Raw genomic sequence first — 26,251 nt, forward strand, 5'->3', positions numbered from 1 at the left:
TCAGCACATAGGTTTGGTGACCTGCCCAGTGACCTTGCTGCCTGACCCTGCTATTTTTCTTGAGCTGGAAGTGATGAAATCCAAATGTTTTCATTGTGACTAACTTACGGAAGCAAACAATTTTGCTCTTGGTTTTGGATGGGTTTTAGTGGCTCTCCTCCTCCTCATCTTCCATGCCCTCTTTCATCCATGCTATTTTTACTCTCTGCTTCCATCACCTCCTGTCTCTTCCTGCTGGCCGCGTGCATCAAACGCCCTTCTCTCTCTCAAGCTCCCCAGGGTGTTTGGACCCAAATCTGATGTTTCTTACGGGAAAAGCTGTATCCACAGGATGGAGCTGAGCCACAGAACTCACCATGGCATCCTCTTTCCCTCCTGGGGAGGACATGGTGCTGCTTTTTTGGGGGTTGCCATTTGCAAATCCATTCCCAGAAGGCACTGTGAGTTATCCAGATGTTGCCAAAGAGCAGCTCTTGGCTTGATGCTCCAGTTCATGAAATCCTGACAGTGCTTTGCCAGCATCAATCAGCTGCCACCCTCCCTGCCTTGACCTGATCTAGAGGGAAAAATGGAGCAAGAAAAATTATGAGTGAAACAAAAGCTACTACCCCATCACCTTCCTCCAGCTCTGAGTGCATCCGAGCCTGAAGCAATTGCATGTAAATAAGAGCAATAAATTACAGATTTCTTCAGGACTAATTAATTGCTCAAGCCAACACAGGGTGATCTTTGTCCACCAAGCAGAAAACCAAACACCTGGAGGGCTGTGGTTTGGAGCTCTGCTACTGCCTTTCCTTTGCATGTTAAATGTCCCCATTCAGAGTGGTCCAATCCAAGTGGTCCCATCACACACTGCCTGGCACTGACCTCTGTATTGCACCACTCACACTGCAGGTGTGGGACAGGAAGGTGCTGGCTGGGACGTGCAGTACTCAGAGGGCCATGGTTCAGTGGGCACAGTGTGATGGGTCAATGGTTGGACTTGGTTATCTTTTCCAGCCTTAATGACCCTGTGACTCTATGAAACAGTGGCCACATCTTGTGGTGTTGAGATGAGTTGTGCTCAGCAATGTGATTATAAAGGGATTTGCTATTGAGACTTTCTGGTGCTCTTGGAGCAACCTCCATCTCACCTCTTTGGAGGTATGATGGGGAAGGACTGAGCCCAGTGATGGCCATGACATCAGGAGAGACATACTAGGGGACCCTGCTGACCCCAAGACCACTGTGTTGTGCCCACTCTGCAGTGCCTTCTGCTCCTGTTTCCCAGATATGGGTGGATGCTCCATCCCTGGAGACATTCAAGGCCAGGTTGTTCACAGCTCCAAGCAGCCTGATCAAGCTATAGATCTTACTTTGGAAGGGACCTCAAAGCCCACCCTGCCACCATCCCTGCCATGGTGGGGGCTGGGTGCCCCCCTCCCTCCCCAGCTCAGGCTGTCCAGGACCCCATCCAACTTGGCCTTGAGCACCTCCAGAGATGGGGCATCCACAATTTCTCTGGGCAGCTGTGCAAAGGCCTCACCGGCCTGTGAATAAAAATTTCTTCCTAACATCTAAGCTAAATCTCCCCTCTATTAGTTCATAGCCATTCCCCCTTGTTCTGTCACTTTCAGACCATGTAAAAAATATGCCCTCCTCCTTCTTATAAGCTCCTTTCAAGCATTGTAAGGCCACAGTGAGGTCTGCCCTCACTGAGTCTTCTCTTTTCCAAGGTAAACAAGACCAGCTCCCAAGCTTTCTTCATTTGAGAGATGCTTCAGCCCTTTGATCATCTTTGTGGCCCTCCTCTGGAACTGGAGGTGTCCCTATCATTGTAAGAAAAGTTGGGCCAGATGACCTTTAAAGGCCCCTTCCAACACAAACAATTCCATAACTCTATCAATGCTGCAGGTGGAGCCTGCACTCTGGGTTCAGCCCCTAAGTGAATCCTTCCAGGGGGAAACACCAGACTGCTCCTTCTTGCCTAGCCACAGCCCATAAATCCTCATCTGTGTAATAAAAACAAACTCCAGTAGTTCCTTCTTTGGGCTCTTTCCCAAAGCTTTTAGGCAGCTGGAGTTTGCTTTTGTGCTGATGAAGCGGTGGAGGAGGGCTTAAGCGAAACAATATTGTGGCAGCTGAGAGGTTTGCTGGTGGTGGTTCAAACCTCAGCGCTAAGTCCAGAGATCCACAACACCTCCAAAATTTCATCCAGCCCATAAACAGGGACGGTCCAAGTCCCAGGATGTCAAAACAGGATTTAAAAACAACAGCTCCAGCTCTGCATCAGCCACCACTGGAGCACCACTGGGAGCCAAGTGCTTAGCGAAATCCCAGCTCCCAGCTCTGAGAACACACAGCCTTCCCCAAAGCGCTTGGGATGGAACAAAGTCATCAATCAGTTATTTTCACTCCGATCTCTGTAAACAGGAGCAAGTTCAGAGACACAGAGCAGGGGAAAAAAAGCGTCACCTCCTTCTGGTGTCATGGGCAGAGAGGAGCAGAACGTGGCCCTGCTGGTCCCTTGTGGACTTCACAGGGTGCAAACCCCACTGATCCCCAGTGTGGTGCAGTGATTTTGGTGATGGTCATTGTGTCAGTGGCGTACTGAACAGGAGGGGAAGCACAGACAGCTGGGTGAACATCATGGCCATGTTTTCCCCTCGTTTGGGCAAGAGAAGAGCAACGGACGTGCCCTGAGAAGGAGTGTGGACAGGGAAGTGGGGTCCCGCTGCCTGTATCATGGTCCTCATGCACTACTGCATCTCGGTGCTGGGCTGGGGGAAAGCATTCAGCATGGCAGCATTCCCATCAATACACTATTGTTTTCTAATTACGCATCGGTGAGCAAATCATGGAAAAAAGTCTGTAAGAGCCAGCTGGGCCTCCCAGGGCTCATCGTGGCGTGGGGCGGGAGGGGAACGTGGCCTCTCCAGCCCTTGGCTTTGTGCAGGGAAATGCCAGCAATGGATAAGCAGATCAAATAACCATAGAATCGAGGTTGGAAAACACCTCTAAGATCATCCAGTCCAAACACCCACCTACCACCAGTATTATCCACTAAATCACATTCTTAAGTACCACATCTACACATGTGAGCTGCATCCTTCCCCATGGCTATGGGCAGCATCCTGCCTTCCCCTGAGCATCCCTGGGCTGTGATCAGCCTAACCTCGCACCAAGGCAACTCCTGACCTGGCTGCTCCTTGCTCGCTGGATAAACATTCTACCATTTCTTGGCAAATCCCAGCTTGTTTTCTTCTTTTCCCTCATAAACAGAAACAGGAGTCAGCGCCGGACACCTCCAATTAATTTTTATGTGACACTGATCAATGTCTTCCTGCACTGCTCCCTCTGGCAGCAGGGCCAGGAGGGATTACTAAGAGGGCAGCCTGTTCTATTCTGTCCTGTCCCCATCCTGAATGCACACTCCATGTTGTGCCATGCTGCAGCAGATATGGCCCCGCAGGCGTACACACTTGCACACAGCTCCAAACTTCCTTTTGTGGAGTTCCATTGGGGGGGGGGGGGGGGTGAGGGGGGGGTCTCACCAGGAGCTTTGCCAGTTGTCCCCATGGCTCAAGAGAGATGAGGGCACACTGACTTGCAAGGAGGGTCCCAGCGAGGATGGCATCCTGCCTCTGCAGCTATGTGCTGCTCCATAGGATCAGAGAATCAGAGAATATCCCAAGCTGAAAGTAACCCACTGGGACCACTGATCCACCTCCTACATCCACGCAGGGCCACCACAAAACCATAGAATCACTAAGGTTGGAAAAGACTGCTGAGATGCCCAAGTCCAACACCAGCTCACCCCCCATCATGAACACTGTGTCCCTCAGCATTACATCTCCACGGTTCTGGAACACCCCACCACACCTTGGGCAGCCTGTGTCAGTGCAGCTCTTTCCAAACCCTACTCCTGAGAGAGGTGTTCCAGAGCTGCCTGAACTCTGGCTCAGGCCTGTGCCCGCTGCCCTGGGGAGCATTCCATGCCCACTGCGTGCTGGGGCAGAACCTTCTCCTGAAACACCATGGGATCCAAGCAAGCATCTGGCCACATCCCATGCCCCATATACCCAGGACAGCTGTATGTATCCCAAATGTGGGGAACCCTTGGGGCACTGAGGGGCACCACCTCATCCCCAGCCAGCTCAGAACCTCAGAGCATCCTCACTGCAGCATCTGTGTGATATCCCGTACAAACTGCCACTGCCGTTCAACTGGGAACCGAACCCGGAGCATCTCCCGCAGCACAGCCTGATGGCACTGACAGCTCAGCGTCCCCGACTTGGCCACAACTCCAACCCCAAAGCCCCATTCCCGCAGCCCAGCCCCGTGTTTACCATCACCTCGCCGAGGGATTTATTCCGCCGGCGCTTTCCTCGCCCGCCCGACCCGCTGCAGCCCGTGGCGCGGTGCCATTCCGGAGCCTCACGCCGCGCTATATAAGCGCTCTCTGCGCTCGGGCTGTGGGGACCGTGTGCTTTGCAGGCAGCGCTGAGACGCGGGGAAAGCAAGGCTCCGCAAATCCCTTCAGCTGCTTCCAGCCCGCGCTCCCCGGAACGAGAGGACGGGACGCTCCTTCGTTGGAGGTTTTATGGTTTTTGTAGGTAAGACAAAAAAATAATAATAGCAAAGAATCACTCTAAGCTTTTCCTTCCTCTGCAGCACAGGCGTTATATAACTTCGCTGGGTAATTAAGGCAGTGTAATTACAAACGGCTGTGATTGAGGGTGAAGTGGGAATTGTTGCTGCGGTGTGGGAGGCTGCCGGGCTGCTCGGCATCCCCAGCCATCCCGCTGCAACGTCACCAAATGGGTTTCGCACAGGGTCTGGAGGGGGGTTTGGGGACAACAGAGCTCTGTTCCTGCACTTTGTCCTGCAGCACTTCAGGACTGAGCCCCAGAGAGGGGGGATGTGTCCCTGCATTTGTATGAAATCCCGGATGAGTCGCAGCCGGATCCCAAAATAACCTGCAAGTGGGAACGGGGCTTTCCGCCTGCCTGCATTTCTCCTGGTTATTGTCTGGCTGTGAGTTCGTGACCCTGCCGTAAGCTCACAAAATCCTGCTCATGTGTTGCTCGTTATTTGTGCTTGACTGGGATTCGCTGAGCTGTAATCAAAGTATTTCCTATTCCCATAGCACCCGTTCCTGGGGAGGTTAGTTAGTTACAAGCAGAGGCAGTTTTGTTGCTTGCAGCCTTGGGTTGGGGTAAACTGAGGCACTGAGCAGCTACGGCAAACATGGAATCACAGAATACCCCAATTATGCCCCAGATTCATTTGTTGTGATGCACAGGGCAACTGAGCAACAGCTGCTCAAAACCTGGGTATCTCAGTGCTCAAAGCCACAAGGCTACGTGATGGAAAAAAAGGACAATTTCTGGCTGCTTGCTGACAATCACAGCATCACAGTAAGAGCTTGGCTTATGCATGGGGTTTTACACTCCCAGCTTTGCCTGTGAGCCTTCCCAGGAGCTCTGAGCCCAGGCTGTGGGCAGAAGGACGGGGGCTGAGGCTCTGCAGAAGCACTTATCCTGAAAAGGGCCCAGTAAGGAGATGTCATTACAAAGCACTCTTCTGCAGAAAAGATTTGAAGCGGGGATGGGATGCCACTGCAAAGAGCAGCAGGATACGGTGCCTCCGCCATGGGGGACAAATGGGTAGGAGCTGCCACAAGTGGATAACCTCTGAGAGAGATTTCTGCAACGGGAATGGGGCGACGTTTGGTGAACAACCAGGATGGGAGGTTGGGCACCCGCTGGGAGCAGCATCCCGTAGGTAGGATTTGACACAGCTAGGTTTGTCCCCATAGGTCTGAGGGACGTGGGACAGCTCCAGGTCCTTGAGGAAGCTCCCAGTTACCTCTGGACATGATGCTGGTCACCGCAAGAGGATGGATGCTGCTGCTACTGCTGCTGTTGGGAGCCACAGCCAGTTCAGGTGAAGGTGCAACACTGGTGACCCCAAACACAGTTCTGACATGGCTTAGTGGGTGTGGTGGTGATGGGTTGATGGTTGGACGCGATCTCAGAGATCATTTTCAACCTTGATGATTTTATGAAATCAGCAGACACTGCAAGGGCAGAGTGCCCATCTCCAAGATGAGCAGGACCCAATTTACTTAGATAGGTTTTGTAGAGCAGGGTGCCTGCAGGCTGTTTGGATTTGTTTTGAGGGCATGGAGGAATTTTGCTCTGAAGGGCTCTGGCGACAAGCTTGGGGAGAAGCACAGAAAGGTCAGAACTTGATGGGGAGGTTCCAGACCCCTGCTCTGCATCAGGCAGCCCTGGGCTCAGCTCCCCAGGTTAACCCAAGCTCATCCCCTCATTGGATTTGTTCCTCCCCCATGCAGGGAGAGGGGGGGATGCGTCTTATACCTCCAGATATAAAAAGATGTTTTGGTCACAGCTGCTCCAACACAGAGGGCAGCAAGCCCAAAACGCAGCAGGGCCAGGGGAAATCCCAGCAGGAGGGACGTGGAACACAGCCAAACTATGCCTGACCACTCACATCCAATTATATTATTAATAATAATCTATTTTAATCTCTAATTTCTTGAACCCCTAGGTCAAAGGCTTGTTAGACAAGGCCTTGGCAGGATCCAGATAGGACAGAAAACCTTCAGACCGATAGTGATGCTCAGCCTAGAGGGTAAGTTACGTTCTACCCTGATGGCTTCCCCTCACTGGGACATCTTTTATTCTTTTCAGTCTTCATTTCAAACTGAATCAATTCACTGGAGTAGATGGGACATTGAGACAGTGGAACAAATGATGCTGACCCTGCACCCTCCTGTGGGGTTGGAGCTCTGGCTGACACACACCACTGGCTTCAGTCCTGGAAAGCTGAAGGTCAGCTGCGTGACCACAGCTTGTCCTCGGGGCCATGGGGTGAGGATGGCGGTGCTGTGGGTTACACCCAGCAAAACACTGAGGTTTGGGCCACAGCAATTAGAAAACCAGACATCTGCCTTTCACTGCAGTAAGCCCCAACCTCAATCTTTACCTCTGGGAGTGGGTCTAGAAGACCTCCATGAGTTGAGCATGCAGGGTCATACCAGACATCCTCTGCCCACAGGTACGAGGAGCAGCCCCCGTCGGTTGGACCCGATCTTCACCAGCGCCAGACGCAGTACGTCCTGCTTCCCTACCTCACTCCCCGTGCACCCCTTGGCTTCTCCCTGCCCTCTGCTTTTCCCACAGTCAAGGTGCTGTCTGGAGCCATGGGCCTCCCCTCTGCCTTTCTTGCCATCACCAGCCCTGCAGATTCAAGCACCTGATAGCTGCTGATAGACAGAGCTGTGAAGGGCTGTAGAGAAACACCACATCAATCTGTTGCAAACTGAACACTTGCTTGGGGCAAAGATGAACAGCATTTCTGAGTGTGCTCCTAGAAGGAGACTGTGTCTCCAAATGCACCTCTTCCTGCATCCCCTCAGTGTCACCCCAAATTATTAAATAATGTCTATCTATGTACCAATGGGGATGGTGAACTGGAGAAGTTAATGTGCCAACAGATTAAGAATCTAGCCAGCTAAACTAGGCACTTGCTCCAAACCAGACATTGCACTGTTGCTGTCATTTAAGTCATCTGTTCCAGCCACAAAATCCCCCTACAACACCTGCTTGTGGAAGCCAGGGTTCATTTTCAAAACCTGCTATTCCAACACTCCAGACACAACCTTGCCTGCCTCTTGGCAGACATAACTTGCCCTGGCATACAGTGAACCTTGTGGAAGTACAGGTGTGGGAGATGGTGTGGTGCATGCACATGTTTCCAAGAGATCTCATTTTTAGAGCATTTAGTCACCAGCACATCTTCGTAAACATTATTAGAACATCATCATTTAAAAATAAACCCTAACCACAGGCTGGGGGTGGATCTCACCCATTCAAACAGCTTAAATTAATTACGTCCAGTAACTTTTAAAGGAATTCCTTGGAACATCCAACCGCACACCAAACTCCCAATAAACCTCTTTGTGTTTGACAAATCAGCAGAGCCCCAGCACGCTCAGCATCTCAGCCTTCTGTTCTGCACACAGCAAAGCTGGTGCTCCCAACAGGACACAGAGTCTCCTTCTCTGGAGATGTTCAAGACCTGCCTGGGTGCCTACCTGTGCGACCTGCTGTAGGGAACCTGCTTTGGCAGGGGGGTTGGACTTAATGATCTCTGGAGGTCCCTTCCAACCCCTACGATTCTGTGACACACACTTCCCCTATAGAGAACATATGTTGAAGTAGGGTTAAAGGCATTCAGCACAGCCCTACCAACAATAGCACCCTTCTTTGTTGCTTTTTTCATTTAACCACATGCAAACACTGCCACTCAGATAGCACTCAGTTGACAATGTGGGTTTGAGCTCCTCTAAGTCAAAGTTATTGGAGATTAAGCGTGAGCTGCTGCACTCTGCCCCTTAGGCTTACCTTAATCGTCCTAAATTCAGGCAATGATGTTTGAAGCATTGAGGCACCTTCACGTGCTTTGTTTTCCAGCTCCCTCAACATGCTTTGAGTTTGTGGTGCATAATATCCAAATACAAACTCATGCCTGAGCCACGTAGAAGCTGTATGGAAACTGCTTGCTTTAGGGCAGTCCTGCGTTGAATGTGTGTCTCACTAACACCCCAATGATGTCATTCAAGCTGTTCTGGTGCAAGATCCCAGAAAGTTCTTGTCTCCATGGTCAAAATGGAGTGAGTGCTCAGGAACGTGTGGCCAAACTGGTGTGCAGAAGCGGACCCGATCCTGCCTGGCGGATCGCCTCTGGGGCGTGCACTGCAATGAAGTCATGGAGGAAGGGCGGCTCTGCATCGGACACGTCTGCTCAGGTGCTCACATAACCTTGGTTACGTTTTTTTACTCCCCTCATAGTCACGTTACCTCTGTTCTCCTCCTTGCCAAAGTTCTGAGAGCTGCCTGCAGCCAGCCCCAGGAAGACGTTACAGCAGCTTGTAATTCATTGTATTACAGTTATACTCCCCTTTTAAACAAATCACTCTGAAAAACAGTCTGTGTTTTCTCCAGGAAAGTTGTTATAGGGTTTTCTCCGGGTTCTTCTTTTTATTGCTGCAAATAAATAGATTATCACACAGCTGCTGTAGGCGGAGGCTCTGTGATTGTAAAGGGAGTGCCCTTGTAAATGGAAAGAAACAGGGATATGTAAGATTAACTGCTATAGGTAAGAAAACATCACAGAATCACTCTTTGGGAGACTATTTGTTGGATTCATCAGATCACGCTTATTCAACAGTTAGGCTATTAGGACCTAGCCTATGTCCTATGCAAGCCAGGATGCTGCTAAGAGAGGCGGCTTTTAAGACAAACCAATGCCATGGCATGTGGGCATGGGCTGGCAACAGGAATCTACAAAGCTGAAGGCATTTGGATTTGTGATTTTGCCAGGGTTCAGCTCACATGCAGATTGGGATTCAAGCATCCCTGAAATTCAGCCCTTTGGGGATGGTAATGAAAAGTTGCTAGCTGTAATTACATCCATGTGGGTGCTTTCTCCTAATTACGAGGCTCAGCACTCCATCAGCCCCACGTTTCTAATACACAGCTGCTGATAATCTCTGGAAATACATTTTGGATACAATCTATTCCTTATGCAGTATCTGCCCTATTGCATCTAAATGGAAAGCAGGCGTGAGGCCATGCTAGGAGCGTGGCAGGGCATCAGGCTGCTTCCTTACCTACCTGCCTTACCCCAGGCTGCAACATCACCTGCCCCATGGGCCGCGTGAACGCCGACTGCGATGCATGCATGTGCGAGGACGTGACCCTGCATGGAAAGGTCTCCTTGGAGGATGGTTCACCCGCAGACAACGCCCGGGTCTACCTGCAAGCCAACAATCTCAAGCTGTTGACGACAGCTGACAATAAGGGCACGTTTAGGATTCCTGGGGTCTGTCCCGATGGCAGCAACACCCTCAAAATAAAGAAAGCCAAATACACGACCGCAGCCATCACTGTACCGGAGACCAACAGGAAGAACCTGGCGCTCCAAGTGCAGCTGAAGAGATCAGGTAGAACTATAGAGACAGGGAAGCCCAGCACCGTTAAGAGCAACTAACAAAAATAAGAGTAATGAGGCTGTCTTTCATCCTCCTGCAGGCAAACCCTATGTTTTCAAGAGCCCTGATGACAAGGCGAGGAGAGTGGGGCAGAGCGTGTCACTCTGCTGCAATGCTGTGGGGACTCCGGCCCCAGATCGCTATCTGTGGTAAGGAACTCCCATTGATCCCAGACCACCTGGCAGAAGGGCAGAAAGCTGGAGCTGCGCGCCCAGGGGAACCTCATGAGGCTCAACAAAGCCAAGGGCAAGGTGTTGCATTGGGTTGCAGCAACAGCTGCTATCAATACAAGCTGGCTATAAAAAGAAGGGGACAGAATTCATCAGGGTCTGACGTGAGAGGACAAGGAGAAATGGTTTCAAACTAAAATGGGAGATTGCACTGGATGTAAGAAAAAAGTTGTCTCCAATAAGGGCTGTGAGGCACTGGCACAGGCTGCCCAGAGGGGTGGTGGGTGCCCCATCTCTTGGGACACTCAAGGTCAGGCTGGATGGGCTCTGAGCACCTGACGGAGCTCTAGGTGTCCATGCTCATTGCAGAGCAGTTGGACAAGATGGTCTTTAAGGGTCCCTTCCAACTCCAACGATCCCATTAATTTTGTTGATTTGTACCTCCTTTCCATCTCCATAAAGCTGGATTGTGTTTTTTTTTTTTAAGCATAAATACACTGAGAACCCCGTGCTACAAATGATCATTTCCTGCACATTTGCAGAGCTGGCATTTCTCGCAGGTGCAGTAATATAATCTGCAGAGGGACTTAATGGAAAAAACACCCAGATAGGAGTTTCAAAAACCTTGGCAGGCATGACTGACAGCTGTGTCTGGAATGGGTTTTAGGGGAAGCCCCTGCAAGAATTTGCAGCATGAGTAGCACCCCATGCAACACAGTGGGGAGATGCTTTTAAGCATGACCACAAGTCTGAAAGGGCAGCTCCTGGGACAGGGCTGCTCCATGAAATAAGTGGTGTAACAGAGGGAGGAGGTGTGGCAAAATCCACACAGACAGGATCTGGGCCCTGCTCTGCCCAAGCCATGCGGTCAGGCCTCTGTCCCATTAACCATCTGCCTGTTCCTGGCAGGTACCACAATGGCTCCCTGCTGGATCCTTCTATATATAGATATAAAAACAACCTCATTCTGAAGAACCTGAACAGAGGGCAGGCAGGAGAATATTTCTGCAAGGCCATCAGTGATGGAGGTTCAGCAAAATCCCAACCTGCCACGCTTTCTGTAATAGGTAAGAGAAAACGTGTGTGATTTGCTCCAAGCAGCAGGGGTACAGAAAGTGCTCAGAAATTATGACCCATGCATGAAAGGAAAGGTGCAGGAAAAACATTCAGGTGCTATTTTACGCACCCATTAGCAGATAAGCCTGACTGTGCTGGTTATCAGCCAGCTGCTCGCTACAATCCGGAGCTCTGGGTTTCAGAATGACCTGCCAAACTTAATCCACTGGGCAGCCATTTCTCACTGTAATCACTGCCCAGCGTGTGAATATTTCTGTTTCTTTTTTAAATCCTGGGACCCATTTAAGTCTGTTCATAGCCAAGAAGCCAGGCAGCTGCTGAGCATGTAGCTGGTAAGCAGGAGCTGGGACACTCCTGCAAACAGCACTGCTCTTAATCAGGTGTCTTAAACTAAAGCTGAGCACCTGCTGCAGTGTAACAAAGGCCAGATGAATCCAGCTAACCAAAACTCTGCAAACCATCTGTTTTATTGCTGCAAAAGCCTCCCTGTGATTGGAAGCAATGTTTAGCTCAGAGGGTTTCTGACCGCATACAGATGACTGTACAATTATTTCATGCTGCTCATTAAGAAATGCTATTCAACAGGAAAACAAGAGGCAGCCTGCAGCTCCCAGCCTCAAAGCCACCTCATTCGTCTTCCGCACGACTGTTTCCAAAAAGCAACTGACTCGTTCTACTACGACGTGGGCAAGTGCCCAGCAAGGACCTGCGTTGGGAAGCTGGATAAGGGACTCCGCTGTAAGGACAACATCTCCTACTGCTGTGGGGTGTCTAAGATGGAAGTGAGAGAGATCCTGTGCGATGGGTACACGCTCCCCACCAAAGTCGCCGTAGAATGCGGTTGCAAAAAATGCACCGAGACAAAAATAACAGTTCGGGGCAGAGCTACAGCGGTGGATAACGGTGAGCCACTGAGGTTTGGCCACATCTACATGGGGAACAAGAGAGTGAGTATGACTGGCTACAAGGGAACCTTCTCCATCCACGTCCCACCGGATACTGAAAGACTGGTTCTAACCTTCGTTGATCGGCTGCAGAAGTTTGTGAACACAACAAAAGTTTTGCCGTTCAAGGAAAATGGAGGTGCTGTGTTTCATGACATTAAGTTACTACGAAAGAAAGCCCCTGTTACACTGGAATCCACTGAAACCAGTGTAATTCCCTTGGGAGAAAAGGAAGATGAGGATCCTATTGCTGAATTAGAAATCCCTCCTGATTCATTTTACAGGAAGAATGGAGAACCTTACAGAGGAAAAGTGAAAGCCAGCGTGACGTTTCTGGACCCAAGAGAACTCTCAACAGCGCCTGTGACACAAAGCGACCTGAACTTTGTAGATGACGAAGGAGATGTGTTCCCGCTCCGCACGTATGGCATGTTTTCCCTGGACTTCACTGATGAACAGGGCACCGAGACTCTTAATGCAGAAGATGTGAAGGTCCACTTGGACACTGCTCAGGTGAGGATGCCAGAGCACATACAAGAAATGAAGCTTTGGTCACTGAACCCTGAGACAGGCTTATGGGAGGAAGAGGGGGACTTCAACCTGGAGAAAAGCAGACGGCGCAGAAGAGAGGAGAGGACTTTTTTGGTTGGGAACATGGAGATCAAGGAAAGGCGGCTTTTTAACCTGGACGTCCCAGAGAGCAGACGGTGCTACGTCAAAGTCCGAGCATACAGAAGTGAGAGATTTTTGCCAAGCGAGCAGATCCAAGGGGTGGTGATTTCTGTTATAAACACGGAGCCAGAACCAGGGTTCTCCTCCAACCCTAGAGCATGGGGCCGTTTTGACAGCGTGGTCACTGGTCCCAATGGTGCTTGTGTGCCAGCTTTCTGTGACGAGCAGAACCCGGAGGCCTATGCAGCTTACATTTTGGCGAGCTTGGGGGGTGAAGAACTTGAAGCAGTGCCCTCTGCTCCCAAACTCAATCCTAATGCCATTGGCGTCCCACAGCCATATCTCAACAAGCTCAACTACAGGAGAACAGACCACGAGGATCCTAACACAAAGAAAACCGCATTCAGAATCAATATGGCCAAGCCAAGTCCAAATTCTGCAGATGAGAACAATGGCCCTATTTATGCCTATGAAAATCTGAAAGAATGTGAGGAAGCTCCATACAGCGCTGCTCACTTCAGGTTTTACAGGATAGAGGGAGATCGGTACGACTACAATACTGTTCCCTTCAGTGAAGATGACCTCATGAGCTGGACCGATGACTATCTGGCATGGTGGCCCAAACCCATGGAATTTAGGGCTTGCTACATAAAAGTCAAAATTAATGGACCCCAAGAAGTGAACATAAGGTCTCGCAACATGGGTGGGACGCATCCACGCACCATTGGCAGGCTCTATGGCATCAGGGACGTCCGCAGCATTCGGGATCCTGAGCAGCAGGACGTGTCAGCAGCCTGCCTGGAGTTCAAGTGCAGTGGCATGCTCTTCGACCAAGACCGTGTGGATCGCACGCTTGTGAAAGTCATCCCACAAGGCAGCTGTCGCCGGGAGAGCGTTAACAGCATGCTCCACGAGTACCTGGTGAACCACCTCCCCATGGCTACCAACAACGATTCCAGTGAATACACAATGCTGGCACCCCTTGACCCCCTGGGGCATAACTATGGCATCTACACCGTCACTGACCAGGACCCGAGGATCGCCAAGGAAATTGCTTTGGGCAGGTGTTTCGATGGCACATCAGATGGCACCTCCAGAATCATGAAGAGTGATATCGGTGTTGCGCTGACTTTCACCTGTTCGGAGAGGAGCGCAGCAGAGCAAAGCTTATTTGAGTCCCAGAGGAACTTAGGCCAGCAGTCCGTGCAGGTACCACCAAGGGAGAGCCCTGCATACCAAAGGCCGGTGGGAAGCCGCCAGATCACCCAAAGCAGAATCCAGATGAGAGGTCAACGTCCTTCTTCATACTAGAGCTATAGAGGAGCCTAGGTAAAGTCACTCACGTTTGATTAAAAAAAAAGTATCTACCTGCAAATAGCCTAATTCAAAGCAGGCAGATGTCAGCATTTTTGAGACATTATATTCCCCTCCCACTCCCTTTTTTTTTTTTTAGTTTTATTTTTGCATTGCACCACAAAGGAAAGATATAAGGCAGTTCTTGTAAGTGAATTCCTGCCTTACTAACAGCATCAAAAAAATCTGAGATAAAACAACTTCACCTGATAGCCTAAAGGGAAGACTAAACACACAGTTCAATTAAGTCACATACACAAGACATCCTCCTATTCTGCATTTGCAGACTTTGCCAGCCCAAGTACCTGTACAGTAGTTGGTAACATGAAAAGGAATAAACTGATTTTCCCATACTGAATTCAACTGCAAGGTTTTGTACTTGAAATGTAAGTATTTTATTTATTTCTAGCTTGTTTTAGAATGATTGTATTCAAGCTAAACTACCACCAGCTGCATTTCTAAGAAGTCACATGCTTGAGAGCACAGAGAAGCCATATGGATCTGTAGGCTCCGCATGGATAAAATTAGTTTTCTCTTGCTTCTTGCATGGTTTTTCTCCTCAAGTAATGCTCTACAGTAGGGTAGATGAATTTAAAAAAAAAAAAAAAAAAAAAGCCATTTTGTGTAATTTTGGCAATGCTATATTACCTTTGTGTTTGACATGCCCAAGTAAATAAACCATGTGTAGAGCTGACCAAAGAACAACCTACAAAATTTCACTTTTCAATGTGAGACTGACACTGGGTATTGGAAAGGGATTTGGTGGGCAGCTGCTGCTCCCAAGTCCAAGGCTTTGCCCCAAAACACTGCAGTCAGGGAATCAGTCTCCAACTTGCAAGCAGCACCACATCCACGAGATTAAAAGGGGCAGCAAGTGTTGGGAGGTCAGGGCAAGGGGTGCCTAAAAGGGAGCAGCAGAGTTCCTAGAGTTTGAGAGCACTGGGAAGGAAAAAGGCTGGGGATCAGCGTTTTAAAGATGACAGAAAATTTAGGTAACACATAAACACAGATGGCCACAGAAGAGGTCAGAGTGTGACCAAACTCCAAGAGCTCTACTTAACAGTGCCCTACAAAACCCTGTGGCTGTGCCTTTGTGCCACTACTTGTAGAGAGGAATCTGGGACCTCATCAGCACAGAGCACATCCCAGGTTTGCACCCAAACATATCTGGCAAACTTTTTTGGAGCAGGTAAGCCAACAGGCCTCCAGCACTCAAATCTTCACAGACAGGGATCACAAAAAAAGGGCTCCTTTTTAACGAAAACTGACTTGAAACGCACGCCCCACTGTGCATTTCCCTCTCTCCTACCACTCGTTCCTCTCCTACAGATATTAATACAATCCTGATACAGGTCTGTGTCTTACCTAGAGCTCATGAAGGGTATGGGGAATCTTTCAATAGCCTTTAGCAACATCTGGAACAGCTTCTCAGGTCTGTCATGAAGCATCTTGGATATTAAACTCAGGACTGTGCAGGACTAAATGCCAATGCAGCCTGAACTATGCTTGGAAAAAAAAAAAAAAACAACACAACAACAAATCTTTATAGTCTTTGTTTTCATGCAAATTGACAATTAACAAAGAGAAACAGAAAAAGATGAGCTATGGAATACTTTGGCACAACTTCTTCATACCAACGAATTTAGACTGCGTGTTTTCTTTTGTGTCTAGCCTGCTGCAAGGGCTTGGCACGAGCTGGGGCCAAGGCAGCCAGTGGGGAGCATTAGCTTAGACCTTCCCACAGAGCTCTTGGCTTGCACTGCAGACTTACAGAGAAACGTCTCTTCTCTACACAGACAGTCAGCCAAATCCTGGCCCTGGTTTCATCATTTTGTGAGTGAAGTAATGCAAATGACTTCTCCAGATCAACCCAGGAGTTACTGGGAGGAAAACGGGTTCAGGATCTGGTCCCTGTGCTACTAAGGGACTTACCAGAGCCAAAAGGCAGTGTTTAGGGCTCTTACTTTGCTGTTAAACAGAATTTTCTCCCCAGTGAAGTGGTGACAGCCCTGAAATTCTGCCTACCCATGAAACAGCAAGAAGTTCTCCAAGTTTCCCCAAGCTGTCCCCCACTGCAGCTTAATTCCAAGTTGGAGAAACAAGCTTATCGCTGCACTGAGTCCCTGAGCCCTCAGAAGAGACTGCTGACAGAGTACACTGCATATAAAGCAGAACAGAGAGGTTTCAAACATGGGCACTGAAGTACTATTACCAGAAAAGAAGCCAAAAACTACCACTCAGAGTTAACACTTCTTCACCACTGATAAGTCACCATGTCAAATAAGTCAAGAGTTTATGTAGGAGAAAACTTACAGCACATCCTAATCTTCACCCTTCACAGCAGTGTTACGCTACAGTTCAATAATATGACTTTTCCAGTTCCTGAGTGCCTATGTTTATGGTCAGTGTACTACAGCATCCCTTCTGCAACCTGAAACCTAAGGCACACTCCCACATATCAAAGGAGAGCATCAACTCCAGGAATGCAGGGAGGCTGTGACTCAGCTCCGCCCTCTGCATTAGTTTTCAGACCACCAACCTTGAGAAGCAGGCTGAAGCAAGAGGCCTTGCTCCCAAACATCCGTAGGTTTAGGGCTAATGGCAAAGAAGCTTCCATTAAGGTCACCTGGTTTCCAATCCCAGTGACCTCTCTCTCCTCTTATTATTAAGAAAGGAAAAATAGTACCTCCCAGAAGCTATCTGGGTGTCAGCAACGAGGACAAACGCAAGTAGAGATATTCTCATCTGAACTCAACCTTTGCATTATTCATTGATTTCCCCAAACAACTTCTCTAAAAGCCTAAAGCATTACTGTGATTAATCACCAACACCACTTGTTTGTATTTAGTAGAAAACAGGAAAAATGTTTCCTAGGAAGCGGGGGGACTGGTAAGGTTTGATTATAGAACAGATGCAACCAACTGCTAGTCATCAGCATACTAGAAAATATCACTCCCTGTAACATTTACTTGAAACACAAGATGAAGTCATCCCTGCTGAACACCAGAGCCCGTCTGGTAACCAAAGGTTTTGCAGTTCTAGCAGTAACTTGGCTTCAGTGCTCCTGAACTGAGCCCTAGTGGATGCTGGGTCTATGAATATCTCTGCTGTGCTTCCTCTCTCCAAGAGGACAGCTGTTTTATTTTGCTAATATCACATTCCAATTGCTAGGGTGGCTGTGCTTGAGCAAAACAGTAGTCCTGGGGATTGAATCACCACGTCTATGTTCCAGAGTCAACCTTGACATGCTATTCCACACCTCATCAGTGAATGCCCTATTCTTGTTTTGCCTGATCTGCAAAAATAATCAGATTTTCATTACCTTCTGGATTAAATCCCCATAGAGTCAGGTGAAGGAGAAATTTCCAAAGAAACATTTTGGCTAAGAGCTGCCTGGGGAACTCCAATTCCCTTTAAAGCTCCTCCACCATGACAAAGATTTCCTCCATAAAGAAATAAATTAAGCATAATTCCTCCATAAAACAACTGCAGAAAGTTGTGCATATTCAAAGCTAGGATAACCAACAGCTAAGCTACAGCAAACTGTCTGATCTTTGATAAGCTCTTGTAGAGAAAGAAATTTTGAGGAGATTAACTTCAAAACATATAAGAATTCTGGCCACTGCAAAGTTTAGACATTATTTGGAATTAAACATAACTAAAGAGATACTGAACCAGATTTTTCAATATCTTCTGCCCACTGACCTTGTTCTTCCCCTAGAAGCGATGCAGTGAGCACCACCTACTGGGTGTCTGAGTGTATGCCTCTTCAAACCCCCTGTAAGACAGAAGGAAACTGTGCTTTCGAACTGAACCCTGCGCTTCCGAACTGAAATCATCACCACCACCACTACTGCCTAACAGCAATACATCTCACACAAGGCATAATCTCAAACTGTCAGTAGGAGATGTGCAGATCGCCCCATGGATTCTTGTTGATGCCAACAGTTAAAGCAGACACTGCTAGTTGGAAGCCAGTATTCCAGCTACCAGCAATAATGCCACTCAGCAGGAACACTGCTTTGCTCACATCAGTTAGGAGCGATATGCTCTGACCAAAGGGGTTTGCTCTCCGAATAATTTAAACACAGCAGAATAGAATGGCACCTTTGGTAAAATCTAAAAATGAAGTAATCCAGAGGATCTTTCTCTGGGATCCCTACACAGTTCTTTGCTGCTATGATGCCATAACAGGTTCAAGAAAAGCAAAGGAGTTTAAGTTAAAAGAACTTCCAAGGAATTCTGTCAGCGGTTTTAAAAAGTCTGCAGCACAAACTGCTGGAGGCTGCAAGAAGATACAAAGGAATTCTCCACAGAAGTCCAACTTCTACCTTACTGGTGCTTGCAGCTTTTGCCTTGCATGCACAGACGTGGATTTCGTGGAGGATCATGTGTTCTAGACAACCTGTCAGAGACAGATTCATTGTTGGACCAATGGCAGGGGAAGAAAAATACTGCAGCATCCGCTTTAACAGATGCTTCTTCACAAACATTTGAATCCACATTATATAACACTTCTTTTTTATTTTAGATTTTGCTCTCATTCAGTGAGTCACATTCAAGCGTGTCATGTTCCTGCCACCTTGACGTAAGTATCATGCATTCAACACACAACTTGAGCTTTAACATTCTGCCACAACTGCTTGAAAAGGCATGAATGGTCAGGAAACCCTGAAGAGCCAAAAGGACAGGTGGAAGAGGATGTGGCTTGCAATTCTGTTTTTCTCTAAGGCTCACAAAATTTCTGTGCAAATGCTGTAAATAAGAAGCTAACAGAACGGTGCCTCACTAGTCTGAATAACTTTAGTAATTGCTTTTACTGCAACAGTATTCAGAAAAAAAGAAGGAATACACTGAGCAAATAATGCTACAGCAGCTCCTGTCACCTGCCTCATCTTCATTTTGTTGCTCTCCTTAAAGTGTTACAGGCTTTTGTCTGCTTTTCTGAAACTACGTATGAATTACAGAGAAGCAAGGGAATGTTTCTAGATTGAAGCATCTGAGCAAAGCTTAAGCTTGAAGGAAGTTATACTGAAAGTCCAAGGAAAAAAAAAAGATTGAAAACATGATATAAAAATAGATTTATTACCCAACAGTGGAAACAGATTTATTCACTGCCCTTGGTGTATACAGAGATTCTGCTCCTTAATGGGATAAAAGAAATCATCATCATCAGAGATCCAAGATGAGAACAGAATGCTTGACAATAAGGTCACGCATTCTGGGAAGGAAAACTTCACCCAGTTACTGTTTGGAATTGAAATATTTTATATTAACTTACAGGTATACTTTAAGATGTGGGAAAAAAACATCTATCGCTTTATATCCTGCAACAATACTTCCTTCTCTTTCAGAGTCTTCTTTGCTGTGTTAAGTTTGAGCGTTTGAAACCTGCATTCCTGATGAACTGTTCTTGAGTTCTGCTGGAACCAAGAGTGCATGTAGCCATTGTAGAAGTCAACAGCTGTAAGCTTCTTCTTTAATACTACTGTTTTGAATCCAACCCAGCCCTCCTAGAAAATACAAAACAACAAAGAACAGCAGTAAGCTTCTTCCATGTTTTAAATATTAGGTTGACTTACTAAATGTGTTCTGTATCACCAAGCTTATGCTATGAGTTGAGTCAGAATTCCCAGTTGCAAATGGAAAGTCTGTTACTGAAAATTAAAAGCTCTTTGAGGTATCAAGTAAAAAGACTGATGCTGATCTAAACTATGTCAGTGAATAACACTGGACAATTAAGATAGACGTTAATAACAGATAACGAAAACCTCATCTTTAAGGCAATGAATACAAAAACAGAAGCCTACCTTGCAACGAGCTATCAGTGTTTGGGACATTTTATGGTAGAGCAGTGAGCCAGGAACAGCTCCATGGTCACTTAATACTTGATCTAGAAGCAAAAAATGATTGCTTTGCATTTTTATGCAAACAAGCAAAAGAAGTTTAAAACACTTGTCTCTGAAATGCAGTTACTTTGTGTTACTATTTTGCTCAATAATATTTTTACCATATTCTATGTTCTATTATACTCAAAAAAGCAGGAAAGAATCAGAACAGTTACTCTCTAGCACTGCTCCCTACCTCACCCACAGGCAGCCATTAAGTCCTGCACACTTCAGTACAGCACTCAGAGCATGCAAAGCTCCCAGATTCACAGGTGACTACAGAAAATTGTTTAAGTGATAACACAGATCTAGCTTCGCTCTTGGGAAATCACGAGGCATCAGCATTACAACAGGAGCTCTCAACTCATTACAGAATTAAAATAATCAAAGCTCAGGATTTACAGAGCTATGCCTGCTGTTCTCTCATTGCCATCATGAAGCAGGAACAACCTTAGAATCCCTATCATGCTCACCTTTGGGCACAGAAATTCAATACAGTTTTGGGCACATTAGACTGCTTTAGTTACACCAGTTTCAGAAAGCAGTACCTGTTCAGCACAATTGTGTACAATCTTCAAGTCAGTGCTTGCAAACACACAAGAACTTTACTTAGCAGATTAATTTAAGAGCACATACCAGCAGAACCAAGGATATTGTCCACTTCTACGAAATCCAGAAGTTTAACAGTACTGCCCTTCCAAAGCGTCTGCAAAGGAAACTGCAAACAGAAAAAGACAACACACTGGGACAATTTTCATCATTTCCACTCTAGTTTTTGTTGTTTTGTTGCTTTGTTTGTTTTTTCTTTTCCATTTCCCTCCCCTTATGCTAGACATCCTCTGCTGGAGGACAGAAAAGAGTTAGAAAATCTACTCTTACCATACTTCCTATGGCACGATGCAGCTGAATTATCTGTGCAGCTGTTTGCTCTTCCCAATTTATACAGCTCTTAGCTACAGATATTTTAGGAGCTAGGAGAAAAAAATATATATATCTGATTTTAAGCCAGAGGCAGCAGCAGAGAAACCACAGTAAAAAAGATATCTAAATAATAAAAGAAAAAATAAAATTGCATTATTAAAAAAACAAAAAGTGCACCTACCAAATGTTACTCCTCCTTTTGGTTGCTCTTTTTTATTTTTTAAGCTTTCAGGCAAGTTTTTCAAAACTGACAGCAGCTGCAAAATAAACGTTAGTAAAGAACACTGGGAAATCTGAGTATGTTTAGTGAAAGGAAGACTAAATCTAAGACATATAAATGCAGCACTTCATCTTTTATTAGTCAATCTTTCTCACAGATTTTAGAAAATCTGGTCACAAAAACCTGAGTATAGCATAGACACAACACTGGCACTTCTCACAATAAAAAAAAAACAAGTACTCTTCTCTGGATGATCTGCTCTATGATGTTAACCCTACAACAGACTGAAAGCTGATTTTTAAGATCAACAAGCAAACATTCTCTTCAACAAAAGAAGCAGTTGCACTGCTTCCACACAAAGCAAGTGAGTTCTTCACTGATTACAAACAGAATAGCAACGCACAGGGATCAACACCAACAGCTTATCACACACCACTTAAATTTTCCTCTCAGTGAGAGATAATATTCACAAATACTCAATTTTGGATCATTCTCCTCCTAACTACTGTAGCCAACTGAGAACAAGATTACAAAGAATAGCTGGCATGTTGAAAGCAAGGTGCTGATCAGAGGCAATACCAGCTTGCATGACTTTACCATGTTTGCACCCATCTCTGCTAATATCACTTCCAACTCCTTTGTTGTACATTGAGGAGGAACAGGACACTCTTCTTGCTTAATAATTGGACCCACATCGAACCTACAAAGCAGAAAACATACGAGCTTACAGGAGGAAAAACTCTGGTTTAACTAACAGTTCAAAATTTTACAGTAAATATGTTAACTTTGTTACTTTTTTTTTTTTTTAAATAACAAAATAGAAATTTTAAACATAAATTTTAAAAATATGAGAAATGGGGAAAACGGGAATCATTTTACCAAGCAAGACTCAAGTTTCAGTAACTGTAAATACAACTTACTGTTCAGACATATAAAACTTCAGAAGAAACAGCCTGAAACATTCAGAGTTTTTTGCATACTTTACTGAGTTCTGTTATCAAGACAATTGTCTCACAAAGCAAAGACCGAACTATGATGTGTTTTCACAAGCCATCTAAGCCAGAACTTCTGCTGAAGCTAAAATAGATTATCCCTCTTTTCCCAAGTCAAGCAGTTTCTTGCCCTTTCTTACAGTAGGTTGTGGACAGCTCTGAAGACTGAAAGCCCATTCTTTTCTGTACTGTCATACCAAACCTATCAATCTATCTGCACTGACCATTTGATCTGCCTGCTCTCTGTAATAACATTAAAAATTAAAGAACAGGGTGGGAATTCTTTAAACGTATGTAATGATTTCAATATTAACCACACATTTAAAGATTACTGAGGAGCAATTAATACAAAAAAATATAGCATTCCGACTGTCATGACTAGGGAATAATTTCACCAATAAAGACTAGTTTTTAAAACGTTAAAAAACTAAATCATCATCACAGCAGCCTAGAGTACAAATTACACACATTAAATCTGTGGCAAGTCTCATATTCTAAGTGCTTCATATTTCAATATTAAACAAGCATTTAAAAAAGAAACAACAAAACCAACAGCAACTAGTGATTACACAGAGCAGCAGCAGAGAGTTGTTTTGGGAACACACCTCTTTGGTCTTATTTCCATAACTGTTACCCCGGTCACTTTGTCACCATGAAGTACTGTGTGGACTATTGGTGCAGGACCACGCCACCGTGGGAGGCAGCTGGGATGGACATTCAGCACGCCACTGAAATGAAGTTTGAGTAGGAACAGTAACTGAAATTTATGTTAACGTGTCTGTAACAGTATATTGGAACTACTTCAGGAATTACCTGCTCAGAACTTCTGAGATTTAAAGACACACATAAGGGAAATTCACACTATGTAACCTTCAACTTCCCAGCAAACATTCAAGTGGAAGGAAACAACAGGTTATGCTGAATGTTTGCATAGATTTCTATCAGCATGATAAAGAGCCTTACAATAACAAAAGGACTCAGATAAGCAGGTAATTTCATGGAAGATGTTCACCTCACCAGCTGCAAGTTACAGGCATAAAATGCAATAATAGTCAAAAATAGAGCTTGTTTAACTAAGAAAGCAGCCGCAGATGTCAACTCACTTACTATGGGAACTGCAGAATAAGGTCCTCGCTCAAGAGACGCCCAAACGATGCCACCACACCAACATCAAACTGCCCCGCAGGCCCTGTCTGTGGCCACTCGTGCACAGGCAGCTGGAGCTCACGGGCACAGCTCTTCACAGGCAGTTCTACGGGCAGACGGGAGGGCAGCGTCACCACCTCCAGCCTGGACACAAGCAAGCCCCTGCTGGGCTCCCTGAGATAGGAAAAGAATTGGAGAACTCGTGCAAGCAGGACTAACGATAGTCAGTCTGCTCACCCCCGAACCCTCACTGTACTCCTTCCTACATCGCCTGCCTCTCCGCACGCCAACCTCCAGATAGCCCCCGGACTCTCAGCCCAACCCTCTTCCCAACCCCTTTTCAATCCCAGACACTCTTATCAATTTCGTCGCCCTCTGTAGCTTGCTTCCTCACCACCGACACATTCGTGATCCCACGATCTCAGTCGCAAAGCACAGCCGCTGCCCTCCCCACCCATACCGACACCCACACTCACCCCTGGGCCCTGCCCTCCCCCAGGGGCCTCCAAAGCGCACACCATCACCGGCCCAACCTGGCAAACCTCGCTGTCTAGCCTTCCGAGCAGTACCTGGCGGCCTGCAAGGCACGCAAAGTAGTAACAGCGAAGCGGTCGGTGCCAAAGAACAACACCCGCCATGGCGGCTCCCGCCGAGGCCGCACTCCGCTGTCCGCCGCCTTCAGCCCCTCGCGCCAAGCGCGGAGAAGCCGCCCCCGCATGGCGGCACTTCCGGCGTAAAAAGATTACGTCACGAGTGGGCAGCGCCCTCTTCCCTAGGGGCTGCTGTGGGACGCGGCCGCCATTTTGTGGGCGGGGCCGCCACTTGAGGGCAGAACCGCCATTTTGAGGGCGGGACAGCCATTTTAGGGCGGAGCCGCCATTTTAGGGCGGGGTCGCCATTTTGTGGGTGGGACCGTCATTTTGAGGGTGGGGCCGCCATTTTGTGGGCGGGACAGCCATTTTGGGGCGGAGCAGCCATTTTGGGGCGGAGCCGCCATTTTGTGGGCGGGACAGCCATTTTAGGGTGGGGCCACCATTTTGTGGGTGGAGCCGCTATTTGGGGGGGGGGGGGGGAAGCAGGGGCAGTGCCCCCTGGCCCTCCTCACCATTGGCTGCTCAGCCCCAGTGCAAAGGTAATGTGGGGGCAGGAAGGGATGTTGACACGGCGGCCACTGCTTTCCCCTGGCTCCAATGCAGTGTTCAAGAAGCTAATGGCTGTGTCCTGCTCTGCGCAGTTTCGTTCTAACAGTGATTATAGTTTAAAGAATGTTTTCTTGTAAACCACGAGGTCAGGATAATCACTTAAAGAAGTGTCTTCTCCCATAACATAAGAACAAAAATATTTTATCATTTTGCTGAGAACATTCTTTCCCCGCTTGGGATGGTGGTTTACTCATGTAGAACTTCCTTTAATGCACATTGCCTCCAAAATTCCTTGTACATCTCAGTCTCGATATACCCCAGTATCTTTGACGCTAGGAATTTCTAAAATGTAGCACATGAGAACCTGTGAACAATTTATATGTGCCAGGGAAAAAAGAAAGAAGAGGTGGAAATAGAGGGCAGGTGATGACAAGGTACCCCAGGGAAAGGTCAGTAGGGAAAAGGAGATTCTGTGTCACATAGAATGGCGCTGTCTGGTTTTACTCTCCCTGCCACATTTGTCCATCGTTTGGGTTTTATTTTTCCCTCTGGTAAAGAAAATGCCTCCATCTCCTTTGGTAGAAGCAGAGAAGAATTAATGAGAAAATGTACGTGAGAAAAGGAAAAGAGCCAAGTGATTCTAACAGTGTCAGTTTTGTACCCTGACAAAATGAGATAGCAAATAGAGAAATAATTTCCTAGTTGAGCATCAACACATTGAATTTGTGTGCTCCAGAAAGTTAATTCTCTGTTAGCTGTGGAATTCTCTGTCATTCGTGGAGCCCATGAAAATCCTCAGTTGGGTCACATTTAGGCCTCTCTGCAATTCCAGCCAGCTCCTCAGGGTGCAGGGTGAAAGAACATAGCGAAAAATAGATGAACAAAAGAGTAACAAGGGTGAAGGAGTGGCACCTGTTCAAGAAGAGGTTAAAGAAACCGGAGTATTTCTGCTTGGAAAAAATGTAGGAAAGAGGCAGTCTGACAATCTGACCATAAATAATGTGAGGCTGGTAGACAAGGAACAATCAGTTGTTGCACAATAACGGTGAGATTACAAAAAATATTATCAGGCCCTTACTGGTATCAGGCTCCACAGGAGAGGAAGCAGCGTTCCACACACTGTGTAATCTGACCGTGTAAATTATCTCAGATTCTGAGAGTATTCAAGATTTCCACAAGCAGAGTGAGCAGTTCACGGGAGGAAGGCTCACGGACCGGCCCTGCGATGCCAGCTTACCCTAAAGCTGGCTCTCATCACTAGTGTTAAGCTCTTGCACGGATCAAACTGAAGACAACATTCTGTGTCGTGCAGAGGAGTACCAGCTCCCTGGGTGAACCTTGTATTTATCACCACCACTTTGTGGCCTTCAGAACAGCCTGGAATTTACTGCACGAGTTTGAATGGCCCAAGAAGCTGGCAGTTCAAACCCAGTGTTAGTTTCTTGCTGTTGGATCCCAATACAGTTGGAGCTGACAGTGCCAGTGGTAAATCTGCAGTGTGTAAGAAGCTTCAGCTTCAGCCCGTCATGGACCCAGGAGCAGTATTCTCAGTTTTGACAGTAGTTAAAGCTCCTGGACATACTGCAAGTCCATGCTGAGATCTTGCCAGACATACTCGTGAAATAATTAATGTTTCATTTGAAGTGCATTTATGAAGTGGACT

The 26,251-nt window shown here is 47.0% G+C and overlaps 3 protein-coding genes across 13 annotated transcripts in view; 1 reads left to right on the forward strand and 2 right to left on the reverse strand.

Annotated features, from left to right (window-relative positions):
* LOC125698075 (gonadotropin-releasing hormone II receptor-like) overlaps positions 1-8,502 on the reverse strand; it is a 21,010-nt gene extending 12,508 nt beyond the window's left edge. For 4 of the 7 annotated variants that reach the window (XR_007379064.1, XR_007379063.1, XM_048955961.1 and 1 more), the window contains exons 1-2: positions 4,329-4,437; positions 356-556 (exon numbers count right to left, since the gene is read on the reverse strand). The gene's annotated coding sequence lies outside the window, so the exon portion shown is untranslated. Of the gene's footprint in view, positions 1-355; positions 1,208-4,328; positions 4,444-8,414 lie in introns of those variants that run through there. The other 3 variants (XM_048955962.1, XM_048955963.1, XM_048955964.1) reach the window with 3 other exon arrangements.
* Positions 4,441-19,238, forward strand: LOC125698061 (cartilage intermediate layer protein). 4 transcript variants are annotated; one of them, XM_048955925.1, is made up of 10 exons: positions 4,441-4,595; positions 5,801-5,928; positions 6,556-6,639; positions 7,066-7,119; positions 8,633-8,818; positions 9,701-10,015; positions 10,104-10,212; positions 11,143-11,300; positions 11,896-14,255; positions 18,811-19,238. In XM_048955925.1, the coding sequence occupies exons 2-9, from the start codon at positions 5,859-5,861 to the stop codon at positions 14,235-14,237; spliced, it is 3,318 nt and encodes a 1,105-aa protein (XP_048811882.1). In that variant the 5' UTR covers positions 4,441-4,595; positions 5,801-5,858; the 3' UTR covers positions 14,238-14,255; positions 18,811-19,238. The 4 variants fall into 4 exon arrangements, with proteins under 4 accessions (XP_048811882.1, XP_048811881.1, XP_048811880.1 ...); XM_048955924.1 differs by lacking the exon at positions 18,811-19,238 and adding an exon at positions 4,871-5,016 and having other exon boundaries at positions 11,896-15,638; XM_048955923.1 differs by lacking the exon at positions 18,811-19,238 and having other exon boundaries at positions 11,896-15,638.
* On the reverse strand, positions 15,645-24,270 carry MTFMT (mitochondrial methionyl-tRNA formyltransferase). 2 transcript variants are annotated; one of them, XM_048955966.1, is made up of 10 exons: positions 24,016-24,270; positions 23,408-23,620; positions 22,906-23,028; positions 21,906-22,008; positions 21,270-21,345; positions 21,047-21,138; positions 20,804-20,885; positions 20,090-20,172; positions 19,561-19,792; positions 15,645-15,779 (listed from the first exon to the last, which is right to left on the reverse strand). In XM_048955966.1, the coding sequence occupies exons 1-9, from the start codon at positions 24,162-24,164 to the stop codon at positions 19,592-19,594; spliced, it is 1,122 nt and encodes a 373-aa protein (XP_048811923.1). In that variant the 5' UTR covers positions 24,165-24,270; the 3' UTR covers positions 15,645-15,779; positions 19,561-19,591. The 2 variants fall into 2 exon arrangements, with proteins under 2 accessions (XP_048811923.1, XP_048811922.1); XM_048955965.1 differs by lacking the exon at positions 15,645-15,779 and having other exon boundaries at positions 19,344-19,792; positions 24,016-24,269.
* Between the last annotated feature and the right edge of the window lie 1,981 nt (positions 24,271-26,251).

The sequence above is a fragment of the Lagopus muta genome, chromosome 10 (assembly GCF_023343835.1).
Source record: "Lagopus muta isolate bLagMut1 chromosome 10, bLagMut1 primary, whole genome shotgun sequence".
Classification (NCBI taxonomy): domain Eukaryota; kingdom Metazoa; phylum Chordata; class Aves; order Galliformes; family Phasianidae; genus Lagopus; species Lagopus muta.

Bases quoted from the DNA above. Each gene is read 5' to 3' on its own strand.
- LOC125698061 (XM_048955925.1), top strand. From the start codon at position 5,859: ATGATGCTGGTCACCGCAAGAGGATGGATGCTGCTGCTACTGCTGCTG. The intron at 6,640-7,065 runs GTAAGTTACGTT...CTCTGCCCACAG, and splicing joins AGTGATGCTCAGCCTAGAGG to GTACGAGGAGCAGCCCCCGT. The intron at 10,016-10,103 runs GTAGAACTATAG...ATCCTCCTGCAG, and splicing joins AGTGCAGCTGAAGAGATCAG to GCAAACCCTATGTTTTCAAG.
- MTFMT (XM_048955966.1), bottom strand. From the start codon at position 24,164: ATGCGGGGGCGGCTTCTCCGCGCTTGGCGCGAGGGGCTGAAGGCGGCG. The intron at 22,009-22,905 runs GTGTGTTCCCAA...TCTGCTTTGTAG, and splicing joins ATGGAAATAAGACCAAAGAG to GTTCGATGTGGGTCCAATTA. The intron at 21,139-21,269 runs GTAGGTGCACTT...TTTTTCTCCTAG, and splicing joins AAAAGGAGGAGTAACATTTG to CTCCTAAAATATCTGTAGCT.